The sequence below is a fragment of the Hyperoodon ampullatus genome (assembly GCF_949752795.1).
Source record: "Hyperoodon ampullatus genome assembly, chromosome: 10".
Classification (NCBI taxonomy): domain Eukaryota; kingdom Metazoa; phylum Chordata; class Mammalia; order Artiodactyla; family Ziphiidae; genus Hyperoodon; species Hyperoodon ampullatus.
This window is the reverse complement of record NC_136923.1, coordinates 66,487,107-66,503,632: the sequence shown is the minus strand read 5'-3', so window position 1 is coordinate 66,503,632 and position 16,526 is coordinate 66,487,107. Positions and strand designations below refer to the sequence as shown.

The following is a 16,526-nucleotide window of genomic DNA, read 5'->3' as shown; positions in this document are numbered from 1 at the left end:
GTTTCTGTTGTACAACAAAGTGAATCGGCCATATGCATACATATATCCCCCTATCCCCTCCCATTTGAGCCTCTCGCATCTTTCTAAATAGAGTAAATAAAGTGTAATTTGTAGTAAAATGAAAGTTTGACAGTTAAATTTAGTTCAGTTAGGAACACAAAAATTTGTGAAATACAGTACTTGAAATTACATAAAACTGTTTTCCTTTTAAAAACTATCTTTCTATCTTGACTCTTGTATAGTTAAATGTTTGTTTTGTTCCTGGTGCACCATGTATATCTGGCCCATTTTTTTGTTCTTATTTTTTTGTAAGAACGATAAGCTGGAGTTCACACACATGTGGTCAGAATTGCAAAAGAACAGTTGTTTATGACCTGCCTGCCCCTGCTTATTGCTCTTCTGGCCCCACCATGAGGCCTGCCTTTCCTGTACATCTGGTCATGTCTATCTATATCTGGTCAATATAGTTTAGCTGGGCAAACTATAGCCATGAAATATACCGTCATGGTTTAGAATACATTGGTGTAAAGTAAAAATTTCTTTTTTGCTTTTAAAAATAATTTCTCTTAGTCCTGTGATTGTGCTTATGTATGGAATTAAGATTATTTTAATAGTAACCTGTAAAAATTTGTTATGACTTCTTTTAAATAATAAGCAATAGTTATATCAGTAACAAAAAACAGTAAACTTAAGAAATGGGCAAGATCTGTGCCAAGGAAACTTTAAAAATGTTATTGAGAGGACTTGAACATAAATGTAGTTTATGGATGTCAGGAATGATGTTCCTGTGGCTTTGTTTTAATGACCTGAAGAAACTTGAGCATTCTGAATATTTCATTCACTCCATTTGGCTTTCAGAAATTTCCTAGGGAATAATGCTTGGCATTCTTCTTGCTCAATTATAAAAGTCCGAAATGCTTGTTCTAAAATATTCAAGCTATACACAAGGTTTTAAAGTGAAATGCCTCCTCCTCCTCAGTGCCACCAATTGTACTGTACAGAGGCAACCACTGTTTCTTGGGTGAATGCTTTCAAATGGACGTTTAAATTGAGATTTTAGAAGTTCCCATAATATACGGAGAGTGTAGGAAGCTTAACTTTTCCTGTAGTATCTCAAACTGTTTTTTCCTTTCCTACCTGCTTCTCTCCTGTATTTCTCTCTCTTGAGAAATGGATATCTCTATCCACCTACTGACCCCAGTTAGAAGCCATAGCCTCTGCATCCCTTTCACGGCACCCTAATTTCTGTTTAATTACCAGTTCCTATCATTGCTGTCTCCTAAATATGACTTGAATCCACTTGCTGCTCCCCTTCTCCAGGGACACGGATTACGTCCAGCTCCCTTATCCTCTCTAACTGAACTCTGTCCCACCTCCCACCCATCACTCATTCAGCCTGCAGATTCAAGCTTCTGAAACACAAGTGAGATTGCCTTCTTCCTCCTCAGAAACCAAGGCGGATTCCCAGTTGCCTTCAGTTGCCATAACTCTTTGATGTACTTATGTGAACTTTTTATACTGGTCTCAGTTAATTTATCAGCCTCCTCTGTTGCCCTCTTCCTCCTTCCCATCATGTACCCTTCACCATATCAAACTACTTGAATTTCTCAGCATTCTCTGGATATAATATACTGTTTCCTGCATCTGTGGCTTTGTGATTGCAGTGCCCCTTGCCTGGAACACCTCTCCTTTCTGGGCTCAGTAAATTTCTCCTCTAGGCCCAACTCAAATGTTCCCTCTTGAGAAGTATTCTGGGACCCTCTCAGAATCTTCTTTCCTTCATAAAAGTCCTTATCAACATGATGTTGTGGCTGCTTGGGCCCTTCATTAGATCAAGGGTTGGCAAACTTTTTCCATAAAGGACTAGATAGTAAATATTTTTGATTTCTGTGAGGACTACTCAACTTTGCCATTGTAGCTTGAAAGTAGCCGTAGACTGTAGGTAAATGAATGAGCATGGCTGTGTTTTAATAAACTTTATCTATGGACACTGAAATTTGAATTTCATATCAGCTCACATGTTACAATATTCTTCTTATGATTTTTTTCAACCTTTTGAAAATGTAAAAACCATTCTTAAGTCATGGGCCATACAGAAACAGGTGGTAGGCTAGATTTGACCCAGGGGCCATAGTTTGCCAGTCCGGGCATTAGAGGGTGGGCTGTTCAAGGGTAGGCTTTGTATATTTTTGTACATCACCCCCACCCCAACCCCCCATGCCTCAATTCATTTCTAAGCAAGTAATGACTGAATAGCATTTTTTTGTGGAATAAATGCTTAAGTAAAGAATCACTTGAAATATGTAGTTTCTTTTTTTTTCCAATTTTTTTAAACTTGAAGTATAGTTGATTTACAATGTTGTGCCAGTCTCTGCTGTGCAGCAAAGTTACTCAGTAATACACATATATATATTCTTTTTTTAGGTAGCTTCTAAACAAATGTGAAGACTAATGGAACTTCACATTGAAAATTACTAGTCATTTTTTATATTTATTAATAAACATTTTCAGAAAAGAAAGTGTTAAAAAGTTGCATAATATAGAGGAGCTTGTAGTGCCTCTCTATGTAGAAGACAGCTCTGGCCAGGAAAGATATAGTAAGTAAGCAAATAGTCTCTGTTCACAGAAGAGAATAGTGGAAGGTGCTCCAAATTATTGATTTGAATCAGAGATTAGATTAAAATACCTTCTCCATCCTTTCCTTGTACCTGGCCTGGAGAAAATCATGTCATGGCTTTTATCCAGTGGTGGCTGTTTTCAGAGGGTTTTTCATATGCTGCTAGCTACATCATGGATGTAACAGGCTCTCTCAGTCGTCTGGCTGTCAGTCAGGCCTATAGCCTGTGGTTTGAATCCTGGCTCAGTGCTATCCTTTCTATGTCCTTCACCACATCACTAAATCATCTAAGGCTTGGTTTCCTGATCAGTATAATGGCAAGAATTACATAATGCCCGGCTTGTATGATTGTTTGAAAATTAGGGATAGTATATTAAAAATAGAACATGTAAAACAGCAGCACCTAGCACAAAGTGGGCACTGAATAAATACTACCTGCTGTTGTTTTTGTTTGTTTCCCCCAGTATTAGTCTTTTTTTTGTTGTTGTCTTTTTTTGTGTCTTTTTTTTCATTATTTACAAGAATTGTGGGAGGGAGTTAAGGTTTACAGGAACAACTCAATCATTCCAGTAAGTTATGTTCAGACAGTGTGATCCAGCAACTTTAAGTCTTTGTTTTTATTTTTATATAACCTGCAAATACAGCCAAGTTTACTGGGTTTCTTTTCTTTTTCAAGATTTTTTTTTGATAGGGACGATTTTTAAAGTCTTTATTGATTTTATTATAACATTGCTTCTGTTTCATGTTTTGGTTTTTTGGCCGTGAGGCATGTGGGATCTTAGCTCCCCGACCAGGGATTGAACCCTCACCCCCTGCACTGGAAGGTGAAGTCTTAACCACTGGACCACCAGGGAAGTCCCTTTACTGGGTTTCTTTAGTCGTCTTTTTAGAAATTAAAAAAATCATTGAATACCAGATAATATAAAGTGCTATGTGTGGTTATCTTAACATTTGGACATTCATTTGGAAAGACAGGGCAGGACACTCAATCACATAGAACTCTAGCAGTATACTCCATACCCTGGGATATCTGTTCTTAAAATACCTTGTTCCTCCCAAAGTAAAAACTGTGCAGAATACCTGGTCATATCACAGTCTTTGTACTAAGCATAGAATTTCCTCTTTTGTTAAATAAACAACCTGATTAGCTAGATAAAATGAAGGGATTTTGTAAACTGTTTATGTCTACTTGTCCCTCCTTTTTAGGAGTATTCTGAGCTCCTGTGTAGGGAAAAAAAAATAGCTAAAGGGTAAAATGGCTTTAAAACTCTTAAGGGGCTTCCCTGGTGGCGCGGTGGTTGGGAGTCCGCCTGCCGATGCGGGGGACGCGGGTTCGTGCCCTGGTGCGGGAGGGTCCCACATGCCGTGGAGCGGCTAGGCCCGTGAGCTATGGCCGCTGAGCCTGTGCGTCCGGAGCCTGTGCTCCGCAACGGGAGGGGCCACAACAGTGAAAGGCCCGCGTACCGCAAAAAAAAAAAAAAAAAAAAAAAAAAAAAACTCTTAAGAACTGAAACTGCTATTGGTTGGCCCTGTGATAATTTATTGATTTAATTTGAACAAGTTATTTCACCTCATACTCAGCATTATTCATCTTTTAAACATTTTATAGGATCCTTGTGTCCAAGAACTTGTGGCAGCTGTTCTTTAAAACATTCTGTAAAAAATGGTAAATTTGGGGAATTCCCTGGCAGTCCAGTGGTTAGGACTCCACGCTTCCACTGCAAGGGACACGGGTTCGATCCCTGGTCAGAGAACTAAGATCCCACGAGCCAGAGAACGCAGCCAAAAAAAAAAAGGTAAATTTATCCGAAATCCGAACAAGTGCAGATAATTATTCACTATTATGGATTTTTTTTTTAATTAATTAATTTTTTGGCTGCATTGGGTCTTCATTGCTGCGCGCGGGTTTTCTCTAGTTGCGGCGAGCGGGGGCTATTCTTTGTTGTGGTGCGCGGGCTTCTCATTGCAGTGGCTTCTCTTGAGGAGCACGGGCTCTAGGCGCGCGGGCTTCAGTAGTTGCAGCATGCGGACTCAGTAGTTGTGGCTCATGGGCTCTAGAGCACAGCCTCAGTAGTTGTGGCACACAGGCTTAGTTGCTCCGTGGCATGTGGGATCTTCCTGGACCAGGGCTCGAACCCGTGTCCCCTGCATTGGCAGGCGGATTCTTAACCACTGCGCCACCAGGGAAGTCGCTCATCCATTGAACTTTAAGTTTCTCAAGAGCTGAGGCTGTATCTGCCTTGCTTTGTATCCTAAGCACAGGGCCATACAGTAGGCTTCTGATGATTTTTTGTTGAATGAGTGTCCTTGAACTTGGATTCAACTCAAGTCACTTCCTTTAAGAAACCTTCCCTTACCATCCCCCTACCACCCCCCTGCCAACCTGGGTTAGGTGTCTCTTTCCATTGTCATTTATCCTGTGCATACCTCAACCATAGCACTCCTCACCCTGTATTAGTACTCTTTTTTTTTTTTCTCCTCTGTCCACTAGATAATCAGTTTCTCTAGGTCGGGGACTATGGCTTTCTTTTATATTCTTTCGAAAATTTGTATTAAACAATTTTAAAGCAATTTTTTAAAACCTAAAAAATAAAACATTGGGCTTCCCTAGTGGTGCAGTGGTTAAGAATCCACCTGCCAATGCAGGGGACGTGGGTTCGAGCCCTGGTCTGGGAAGATTCCACATGCCACAGAACAACTAAGCCCATGCGCCACAACTACTGAGCCTGCACTCTAGAGCCCGCGAGCCACAACTACTGAGCCCACTGCCACAACTACTGAAGCCCGTGAGCCTAGAGCCTGTGCTCTGCAACAAGAGAAGCCACCGCAATGAGAAGCCCACGCAGTGCAACGAAGAGTAGCTCCTGCTCGCCGCAACTAGAAAAAAGCCCGTGCACAGCAACAAAGACCCAACGCAGCCTAATTAATTAATTAATTTTAAAAAATTATTGAGAATTCCCTGGCGGTCCAGTGGTTATGACTTGGTGCTTTCACTGCAGTGGCCTGGGTTCAATCCCTGGTCGGGGGACTAAGATCCCGCAAGCTGCGTGGTGCGGGCAAAAAAAAGAAAAAGAAAAAAGAAATAAAATATTACTGTTTTAGCTGAAGCCCTTTATGTAAATCTCCCCACGTTTCTTTATTTTTTCACTACACCCTTGTCCCTAATCAATATAATGATTTTTCTGTGTCCATGAGGATACTAAGTTGTCCCAGGAGGACCACCTGTGTCATGAATCCAAGAGTTCGTATATGGATGGGTGTGTTCTGTGGGTTCATTTATCCATCTCTGCAGGGATATCACCTATCTTGATGAAAAGAGCTTCACAAGAGGTCTGATACACTTGGTTGGCGAGTCCCCCAGTTTGATCTGCCACAAAATTGCAGAGGTTCTAACCTCTGCATTTCCTGTTCCTGGCTCATTGTAATGCCTAATGAATATTTGTTGAATAGATGACAAATTTTTTTTTTCTTAGTGTGTCATTTTCAGAATCTCTTAGGAGCTTTGCCATTTATTTCTTTTTAGATAATTTGTATTTAAAAATCAAGCTTCAGAATAAGAATTTACTGACCAGAACACCACTTAACTGTTTTATAAGGTAGGAGGGAGTAAACCCTCTGGCTGAAATAAAGAATATTTTGTTTTGGTTTTTGCAGTAAATTTTCAATGGGTTGTCAAGGAAACTTACTGAGGAGAAGAACTATTTGCTGGTAATAGTGTTTGCTTTGAAGTATGACTACAAAGTAATGCAGCTCGCTTCCTCCAGCTGCAGTGTTATATGTAGTCTTACCTCATATAGTCATGCTTTGAATGTACAAAGCAATAACACTGGCTAGATTTACTCATTAATATTTCACATTTACTGATATTTAGAAATTAAATTATACTCTGTGGTACAAGTTTCCTTTTCTTTGCTTTAGCTTTGAAATGTCCCTTTAATGGTCTTTCATTTGGACTATAACCTAATTGGATGGCCCTAGTCAGCCTTTGAAGCAAATGCTTAGGCTTAGAATGGCTGGTAAACACTTTGCCAAGAAGTGGGAAATCTCTAGGAAGAAAGACTACATGTTGTTATTTATATAACAAATCAGTGAAGGATTAACCCATTTTTCTACTTTTTCTTCTTGAATCTCCCTTACAGATTAGATAGATATGACTTAAATGCCATTGTCTAGAGAGTCTTTGGAGGACTTTTTTAAAACTTTTTGGCTTGAATTAACAAAGATGGTTATATTTGGGTTTATTTTTCTTTTGATAAGGAATTTTTGAAAATGTAAGATTGGCCACAGTTATCGAGGAGAATGGGTATGGCAGTGATCCCCTTTTTCTTTTATGGAAATGATTTAATATAGTAAAACTAAGGGTAACCTGAGAGGCCACTCCTCTGGAGTGTAGACTCTGAAGAAGATAGTGATGACACTGACTACTTTAGCTTTTAAAAATTACTGTGATCTTAAAACTAGTTTTATTTTATTGAGCTGAAGTTCACATAACATTAACCATTTTAAAGTAAGTCCATGGCATTTAGCAACCACCACTTATGTCTAGTTTCAAAACACTTTCATTGTTCCAAAATAAAACCTGTATCCATTAAGCAGTTACTCCCTATTCTTCCTTTCCTCCAGTCCCCGGCAACCACCAATCTCCTTTCTGTCACTATGGATTTACCTATTCTGCATATTTTGTATAAGTGGAATTATTCAATATGTGACTTTTTGAGTCTGGCTTTCACTTACCATAATGTTCTCAAGCGTAACATTTATGTTCCTTTTTATGGCTGAAAACTAATCCTTGTATGTATATGCCATGTTTTGTTTATCCATTCATCCATTGTTGGACATTTGAATTATTTCTGCTTTTTGGTTATTGTGACTAATACTGCTAGGAGCATTTGTGTCCAAGTGTTAGGGTACCCGTTTTCAATTCTTTGGGGTATGGCGTATACCTGGGAGTGGAATTGCTAGATCATATGGTAATTTTATGTTTAATTTTTTGAGGAACAGCCTAACTTCCACAGTGCCTAAACTATTTTACATTCCTACCAGCAGTGTATGAAGGTTCCTGTTTCTCTACATTCTTGTCAGTACTTATTATTTTAAAAATTGTAACCATTCTAGTGGGTGTTAAGTGGTATCTCTTGGTGGTTTTACTTTGTACTTCTCTAGTGACTAATGGTGTTGATCATCTTTTCATGTGCCTGTTGGCTATTTGTATATCTTCTTTGGAGAAGTGCTGTTTGTTATTTTGTCCTTGAATTGTACGAGTTCTTTATATATTTTGGATACTGGACCCTCATCAGATGATTTGCAAATATTTTCTTCCATTCTGTAGGCTGTCTTTTCACACCCTTGATAATGTCCTTCGATGCACAGAAGTTTTTAATTTTGATGAAGTCTAATTTATCAAAAATTTTTTGGTTTTGTTTCTCAGGCTTTTGTTGTCATGTCTAAGAATTTGGTCTATGTTACCAAATCCAGGGTCATTAAGATTTACCCCTGTTTATAGTTTTAGCTCTTACGTTTAGGTTGTTGGTCCACTATGAGTTAATTTTTGTATATGGCATGAAGTAGGAGTCCCACAAAGACCCTTATTTAAAAGCATAATTTCATGAAACCTCCACATTGTACTGTTTAAAAATTAATTATTTGGCCGCACCTCGTGGCTTGCGGGCTCTTAGTTCCTCAGCCAGGGATTGAACCCAGGCCACTGCAGTGAAAGTGCCGAGTCCTAACCACTGGACCGCCAGGGAATTCCCTCACATAGTACTTTTAATATCCCTTGATTAAATATATATACACACCAACCTAAAACTACTGTGGATTTTATATTATTTTAAGCTATTCCATGTTGTATTAATCAAAGCAGAGTTTATATATATTTTTTAAAAATAGAGCTTGTAAGTTTAAGACATTATTTTCTCAGTCCATGGGCTATATATTGGTGACTGTATATGGATTCATGGATTTCCTTCTTATATCTTGTGGTCCCCTCTAAGTCTGCAGATCATAGATTTTGTAGAAGAGCATCAGGAGAATCTATCATGGCAAGAAGAAAAGGGATTAAAGATGAAGAAAAAGGTAGAATTTCCAAGGGCTCATAGTAGTTGCAGAGACCTTAAGTGGGAGAGAGAATACTGGAAGGTAGGTAACTGGAAGTTAGTGGTGGGATCTCTGAGCGCCAGAGAGGAAGGAGTGATTTCTTTCAGGCAACAAAGATGACTGCAGAGTAGAAGTTAAGTGCTGGGGAGTGGAGGGGTGGGTGGGGAATACGGTTTGGAATAGGGCCTGAGGCCCAAAAGACATCATCGGAAAGTGATTGTTTAGGGAGCAATTGAGGATTCCTTTAGTTTTGGAAATAATGCCAACCCAATGCTACCTTCAAATGAGGAGTAAAGCTAACTTTATTTAACATCTGTCCTAGAGAGGGTTAAGGAAAAGAAACTAGGGAAATTGTAGATTTTATTTCAACCATGACTCCAGTACTGGTTAAGTTTGAATTAGTAACCTATATTTTGTATCAATATTCTGTGGGGTTTTTGTTTTTTTTTTTTTTTTTGCGGTATGCGGACCTCTCACTGTTGTGGCCTCTCCCGTTGCGGAGCACAGGCTCTGGACGCGCAGGCTCAGCGGCCATGACTCACGGGCCCAGCCACTCCGCGACATGTGGGATCTTCCCAGACCAGGGCACGAACCCGTGTCCCCTGCATCGGCAGGCGGACTCTCAACCACTGCGCCACCAGGGAAGCCCAATATTTTGTGTTTGTTTGGTTTCTTTTCATTTCTTTTTTTAAAATTAATTTTATTGCAGTATAGTTGCTTTACAATGTTGTGTTAATTTCTGCTGTACAGCAAAGTGACTCAGTTATATATATATTCTTTTGCATATTCTTTTTCGTTATGGTATATCACATGATATTGAATATATATATATAGTTCCCTGTGCTATACAGTACGACCTTGTTGTTTATCCATCCTATATATACTAGTTTACATCTGCTAGTCCCAAACTCCCAATCCTTCCCTCTGCCACTGCTCCCCCCCCACCCCACCCTTGGCAACCACAAGTCTGTTCTCTATGTCTGTGAGTCTGTTTCTGTTTCATAGATATGTTCATTTGTGTCATATTTTAGATTCCACATATAGGTGATATCATACGGTATTTGTCTTTCTTTGTGACTTACTTCGCTAAGTATGATAATCTCTAGGTCCAACCATGTTGCTGCAAATAGCATTATTTCATTCTTTTTTACGGCTGAGTAGTATTCCATTGTATATATATGTACCACCTCTTCTTTATCCATTCATCTGTTGATGGACATTTAGATTGTTTCCTTGTTTTGACTATCGCAAATAGTGCTGCTGTGAACATAGGGGTGCATGTATCTTTTTAGTTTTGTCTGGGTATATGTCCAGGAGTGGGATTGCTGGATCATATGGCAACACTATTTTTAGTTTTCTGAGGAACCTCCATACTGTTTTCCATAGTGGCTGCACCAATTTACATTCCCACCAACAGTTTAAGAGGGTTCCCTTTTCGCCACATCCTCTCCAGCATTTATTATTTGTAGACATTTTAGTGATGGCCCTTAAATGTCATTTCTTGATAAAGTTTACTAGTAAAAGAATTCCAGTTTTCTCTCAGCTGAAAGAATGACAAAAAGAAATCTTTCTAGTCCTCATGTCGGTGAGAGAGTTAGGTTCTCAGCACATACTTAGAGCTTAGGGTGATGTGTAGTATCGGCCTATGGCCATCTGATGGAGCAGGAACTGGGGCACACAGGAGTGAGAACCTTGGAGGGACAGTTGGGACTGTGGTGCCAACTAGGGCCAAGGCCAGCTCTTCATAGCACTCACAGGCTCATCAGTGACAATCTTTGTTTTTTGTGTTTTTTTGAGTGTCTTTGTCAGCTGTGTGTTCAAAGGGCTTTAGAGAAACGAACAAAGGAGAGGATAGATTGGACAACTGAGTGAGAGTCTGAGGGGGGAACACATAATGGCCACTGGTTCAGATGCCCTTCTGCTTTTACTAGGCAGATTGTCTGCTTTTTCATACAGAAATGAAAGCTACTTTTCAAGAAGTGATTTGGAGAGGTATCAACAAAGAATGGATCTTAGGTATTTTTTTGTGGTGTTTCAACTCTGAATTTGTATGAATGTGTCTTTTTGAGTTTTTAACTACCCATGTGACCTCTGTGACTTTCAGGTGCTACTCGTGAGCAGTAGTCGCCATCCAGACCGATGGATTGTCCCTGGAGGAGGCATGGAGCCCGAGGAGGAGCCAAGTGTGGCAGCGGTCCGTGAAGTCTGTGAGGAGGTGTGCACTGCGAACAAAGGGCATGGCTGTACCTTGTCATCATGAACCTGTCATGTCTGTGTAGTTCTTTAATTTATCACCACTCACTGAATGAACAGACTCATGATCACAGAAAGAAAGCACTTAACAGTTACCACATGCCTCCTTGATTAAAGGGGCAGTCAGGTTGCGACATGGTGATGTTTATCAGGCACTCTGTGCAAGGGGAGGGCTCATAGTAGTGACCGTATGTGATTATACCAGACAGTCCTTTGTGATTTCCTATGGATCTCTTCCCACACTGCCTCTGTTACCTGTGGCAGAAGATCAAGAATCAAATAGTTCATCAGCCCTAAGAAATAAGAGGAGTAAGCAGTATTGGTATTAATGGCTTATTCTCATTAACCTTTGAGGGGGGAGGAGGCAGCCCTTGTTCTCCTATGCTCCCTGGGTCCTGGCAATAGAGCAGTGGCTAAAGCAATAGTTCTGTTAGCCAGAAGTTGTTAATGGTGCACCTAGAGAGACAATAGTATCTTCTTTTTTATTTGGTCACGTGATATTCAACATATATATATATATTGAGTTCTTGGGCCATGCCCAGTATATCTTACTAGATACTCTAGAATAAACAGTCAGAAGTCAAATCTCTTGGTTCCCTTACTTCAAGGGCTTACAATTTTGTTGGGGAAACTGAGAAACAAATTGCAATTCAAAACCAGGAGGAAGGAACTAATGTTTCTCCATAGCCTCTGTGGCAATACCACGCTCTGCTCTGCTTATGCTAATCTTGTTTAGGAGTCCTAACTCAGTGGTGTAAGTTTTACCACCCCCATTTACTTGCCTTGGCTACATAGTGCTTTTTAGATCCATTTCCTTGTTCCAGAAGGGACTTAAGACAGATTCTAAGGACATAAAGTAGAGCTTAGAAAAAGTCTAAATTCTGCATTTCTTTTGGGTCAAGCCCTTGCTGAAGTCTTCTTAGACTAATTTTACTTTGGAATACCCAAGGAAGTCTCTCCTTGCTCTGAAGTCCTGCAAACTTACGTTGACTCGTGCCACTCTCATTTTATCATATATCTGTGTATCTATAACTAGATTGTAACTTCTGAGGACAAAGATTATATTTCCTATTTTAAATCCTCCCTTCTTGTGCCTAGTACACAGCTGGGTGAATAGAAAGTAATTAATACATGCTTCTATGACAGATAGAACATAAAAGTCCTGAAGAAATACCCCAATTGGAAATTATCAGAGTTCTTTTTGGAGGATCTCAAAGGTTTGACTATTCAAATAAGTGTGGTAGGGCCAATTGGTGGACCTAAGCTACATAATTTTGACTTCAATCCAGTTGGCTTCTGTGAGTTCTGAGGCACCTAAGCCAAAAGTGATGTTTGACAGAGTTATTGTGGCTCTGTGGATTCAGACAGGTTGTTGGAAGACCTGAAATAGACTGATGGTTCTAGAATAGAGAGGAAGGAAAAAATTCAGAGACCTTGGGCAAAACTTGCTGCCTGGTTTAGAAGTTTTGGGTGAAGTGTGACAGCTTTACCTCTGTAGAGCACATTTGGATTTGGCATCTGTCTCAGGAAAACTTATACCCGTTGTTGTTACTATTGTTTCGTTGAGTGCTACAGTCGACTTGTCCTTGGGTTATATAAGTGCAACTAAGATGTAGAAAACTAGATGATTACAATAGGAAGTACGGTGAGGGAGTTGAAAAGGATATAGGGTTACCCTTTTGTTTCCTGGAAATTACATACCATCCTTCAGTAGGTAAAAGGGAATAGAGTGGAGAATAAAGTGGAGTTGGGACATGAGAAGGTGAACAATGCAGCACAGATAATTAAAGTATACTTTTCATATGGTCAGTATCTTACCTATCTCCTGTCTTAAAGGGAATCCCAAGCTTGAAATTAAACGCTGCCTGCCATTCTCAGCCCTGAAGAATCCTGCCTGACTTCGAGCAGATTTTTTACTCTCCAGTCAAGAGTCATATCATACCCTGTTCTTTATTCCAGCATTATTGAGAGGATAAAGAATAAGGTACCAAATAAACCAAATATTCGTACAAACAGTATAAATTAGAGAAATGTGTCATTATAAAGACAAACATTTCCATGGCTTCCATCAAAATAAAATGGAGGGGGTGGCTTTTCTAATTCCACGTCTATCAACAGAGAATAAGACTTGAATCAGAGAGGATGTAGGTAGATGTTTTTTATTGTCCTTGAAGGGTAGCTTTTGTAAGCAGAAGCCACTGTTCAGCGGTTTATTTAGTTTTCAAAATGTTATGACTTTTTAAAAGCACACATCCATAAACTTTGTTCTTTCCTAATGCTTGCAGATCTGATTGCTATATTTATAAGCATAGGAGATTTTTAAGGGGCCTTTGGATAATGTCTTTTTTTTTTTTTTTTTTTTTTTTTTGCGGTACGTGGGCCTCTCACTGTTGTGGCCTCTCCCGTTGAGGAGCACAGCCTCCGGACGCGCAGGCTCAGCGGCCATGGCTCACCGGCCCAGCCGCTCCGCGGCATGTGGGATCTTCCCTGACCGGGGCACGAACCCGTGTCCCCTGCATCGGCAGGCGGACTCTCAACCACTGTGCCACCAGGGAAGCCCGGATAATGTCATTTTTAAGGGGCCTTTGGATAGTGCCTAGGCCAGTTCATTGAAGACTTTTAGATGTTTCAAATTACATTTATAAATTTAATTAATTTGATTGCTTTTTAAAGAATGTCAGTTGTCTGACTTTAAAAAAATGAAAATCTTATGAGGCTCTTCAGCAAAAAGTCCTGTGAATGTCATATATTAAACTTACAAATAAGATGAATCTTAAATATTCCCATAGTGTATATAAACTTACTAAGATTTTCAATTTAAAATCACAAGTCAGAAATAAGTTATTCAGTTATACTTTCAAAGTTGAGGTTACCGTCTAATAGGCCAAATTCTTTTAAACGTTACAAAATCATAAAATATGTCTGGTCTCCTTCACCTTTCCTGTTAAATGAGGCCAGGACTCAGGGGTGGCCTGTTAGGAAAGGTCGATCCAGTTCACTGCAGCTCAGTCAAGACTGTAACTTCATAAGGCTGACTGGCGGTCATGGAATCCACGTGGGTGGTGATGGGTACTGAGTGAGCCATCTGTAGTATCTGGCACACTAGGCTAACTTTGTGCTTCACCCTGAAGGTCTCTTCCTCCATGCAGTCTTCATGATTCCTCCCTGCAGGCTTGTTCTCCATATGTGTTTCCATTGCAGTCTGTACTTCTAGCATTGTATTTATCATGTTTTATTCATATCGCTTGTCTAGTTGTCTTCTGTGCTAGACTTTACACTCTTATGTAGCCAGGTACCATTCTTTCTTGCTCACTGTTGAATCCCCAATGCTTAACACATAACAAGTGCTGAACAAAATAAGTGCTGCAGTTTTTGGCGTGACCGCTAGAGCAGCTGCATAAATGCAGTTGAGGTAGGCCCTTTTGGGTTGTCAGGAGTAGACATAACATCTACAGGCCCCTCAGTTAATTGAGGGAGAAGAATATGGCAGTATCACAGCAGCTGTCCAGCCAGGCTGTGCAGAACTGGAAACTTAGGTCACAGAGCACAGGCAGGCCTTGCTCGCAGTGGGTGGTTGGATGGTGGGGACGCACTGTAGCTCAAGAGCCTGGTCACCATACCAGAGGCCCAGCCCCTCTCTTCCACTGTGGAGCGCTGCCTTTCTAATGTCTTCTTAGTCTCCCGGCTTCTGCTTACCACTTTCTTTTTTTTTTTCATTTATTTTTGGCTGCGTTAGGTCTTCATTGCTGCACGCGGGCTTTCTCTAGTTGCAGCGAGCGGGGGCTACTCTTCGTTGCAGTGCGCAGGCTTCTCATTGCGGTGGCTTCTCTTATTGCAGAGCACAGGCTCTAGGTGCGAGGGCTCAGTAGTTGTAGCACGTGAGCTCTAGAGCATAGGCTCAGTAGTTGTAGCTCGCAGTCTCTAGAGCGCAGGCTCACTGGTTGTGGCGCACGGGCTTAATTGCTCCGCGGCGTGTGAGATCTTCCCGGACCAGGGCTCAAACCCGTGTCCCCTGCATTGGCAGGTGGATTCTCAACCACTGCGCCACCAGGGAAGTCCCAGCTTACCACTTTTTGTTTGGTGTTTTTCCTCCCTTGTGCGTCACTAACCTGTCTGTCGACTCACTCTGTCTGTGTATCTCACATTCAGGCTTCCTGAGAGAGGACTTGATCGGTTTTGCCTACTTACAACCTTCAGAACTGCCAGGCCACATCAGTTTCTAGCCATTTTGAAGATGTCTGCTTTACCTTTGCATCAGTTGCTGATCTCTTATTCCTCTAACTGAGCTCAGAGTGGCAAGGTCATGTGCTAGAAAACATGACAGCCTCTGCTTAAGTACTGCCTGCAGCAGCTGTACCAATGATATGTAGTAAAAAGATATTTAATAACACAGGAAAATATTTGCAGCACATTCCTAAGTGATCAAAGCAGGTTATGAAATAGTATTTATGATAGAAAACCATTTAGTGGGGAAGAAATATGTGTGTCTATTTGTACAGAAAGAACAGATAACACTACTTGTACACTTATTATGTGCCAAGCTGTGTTTAAGGGTTTTGCATATGTCGCCTCATTTCCTCACCAGATCCAATGAGGTAGGAACTGTTATTGTCTACATTTTACAGGTTGAGATTCAATGAGATCAAGTAATTTGTCCTGGCACACCAGGACAAATTGTGCCCAGCTAAATGTGCTCAAGTGCTCAAGGTAAGATTTGAATCCAGAACATCTAATCTTAGCATCCATGCTCCTAATGCCTTGAAAGAATGCCCATCAGATGTTCACAGTGGTTATCTTTGGGTTAGCTCTTAGATTATCAGGTTTTCTACATTGAACATATATTTGTTACTAGAAAAATTTTCTGTATAAACGTGAATGGAATGAGGTTATTAAGTAGTTTATCATGGCATTGTCAGTCCTAGATACCATAAAACTCAACCTGTTCTGAAGCTTTGTTCAACCCAGCTTAAAACTTTTAGCATATTGGCTGAATCTCAGAAACAGGTAAATCTGTAGCACTTGAAACATTACCAGTCACATTTAAAGGGCTGAACTTCCGTGGCAGTCCAGTGGTTAAGACTTCACCTTCCAGTGCAGGGGGTGCGGTTCTTCCCTAGTCAGGGAGCTAAGATCCCACATGCCTCCCGGCCAAAAAACCAAAACATAAAACAGAAACAATATTGTAACAAATTCAGTAAAGACTTTAAAAATGGTCCACATCAAAAAAAAAAACCAAAATCTTTAAAAGGCTGAAATATTCCCTTTTGGAAACTAGCTTCCATTTTTTAGCTGCTTCTAGTTAAAGTCCTATTGAAGTGACCCCTCAAAGGGATGAGGCTTTCTCCCAGGACTGGCCATGGGCCTTGGTAACAGTACATCTCTAGCAAAGCCTAGTTTGAGCCAGTCATGTGATGCTCCCTCTGTATTAAAAAAGAAAAGCACTTCTTTGTGTGGTTTTCAGAGCTATTCTTTCTTGCTAATTCAATGGGAAAGGTAAAACTGCTGGCTGACAGGGAAGAAAGAGAAGCTGGATCTGAAACTGTTCTGTCTTCTGTTCAGC

General features: G+C 40.4%; 1 protein-coding gene across 2 annotated transcripts in view; it reads left to right on the top strand.

Moving 5' to 3' along the window:
• The window catches only part of LOC307059742 (diphosphoinositol polyphosphate phosphohydrolase 1), a gene marked incomplete at its 5' end in the record, with an annotated part of 94,647 nt that overhangs the window by 43,882 nt on the left and 34,239 nt on the right, over positions 1-16,526 (top strand). For both annotated transcript variants that reach the window (XM_079713934.1, XM_079713933.1), the window contains one exon: positions 10,818-10,928. In XM_079713934.1, coding sequence (XP_079570060.1) covers positions 10,818-10,928 — 111 coding nt within the window. The remainder of the gene's footprint in view (positions 1-10,817; positions 10,929-16,526) is intronic.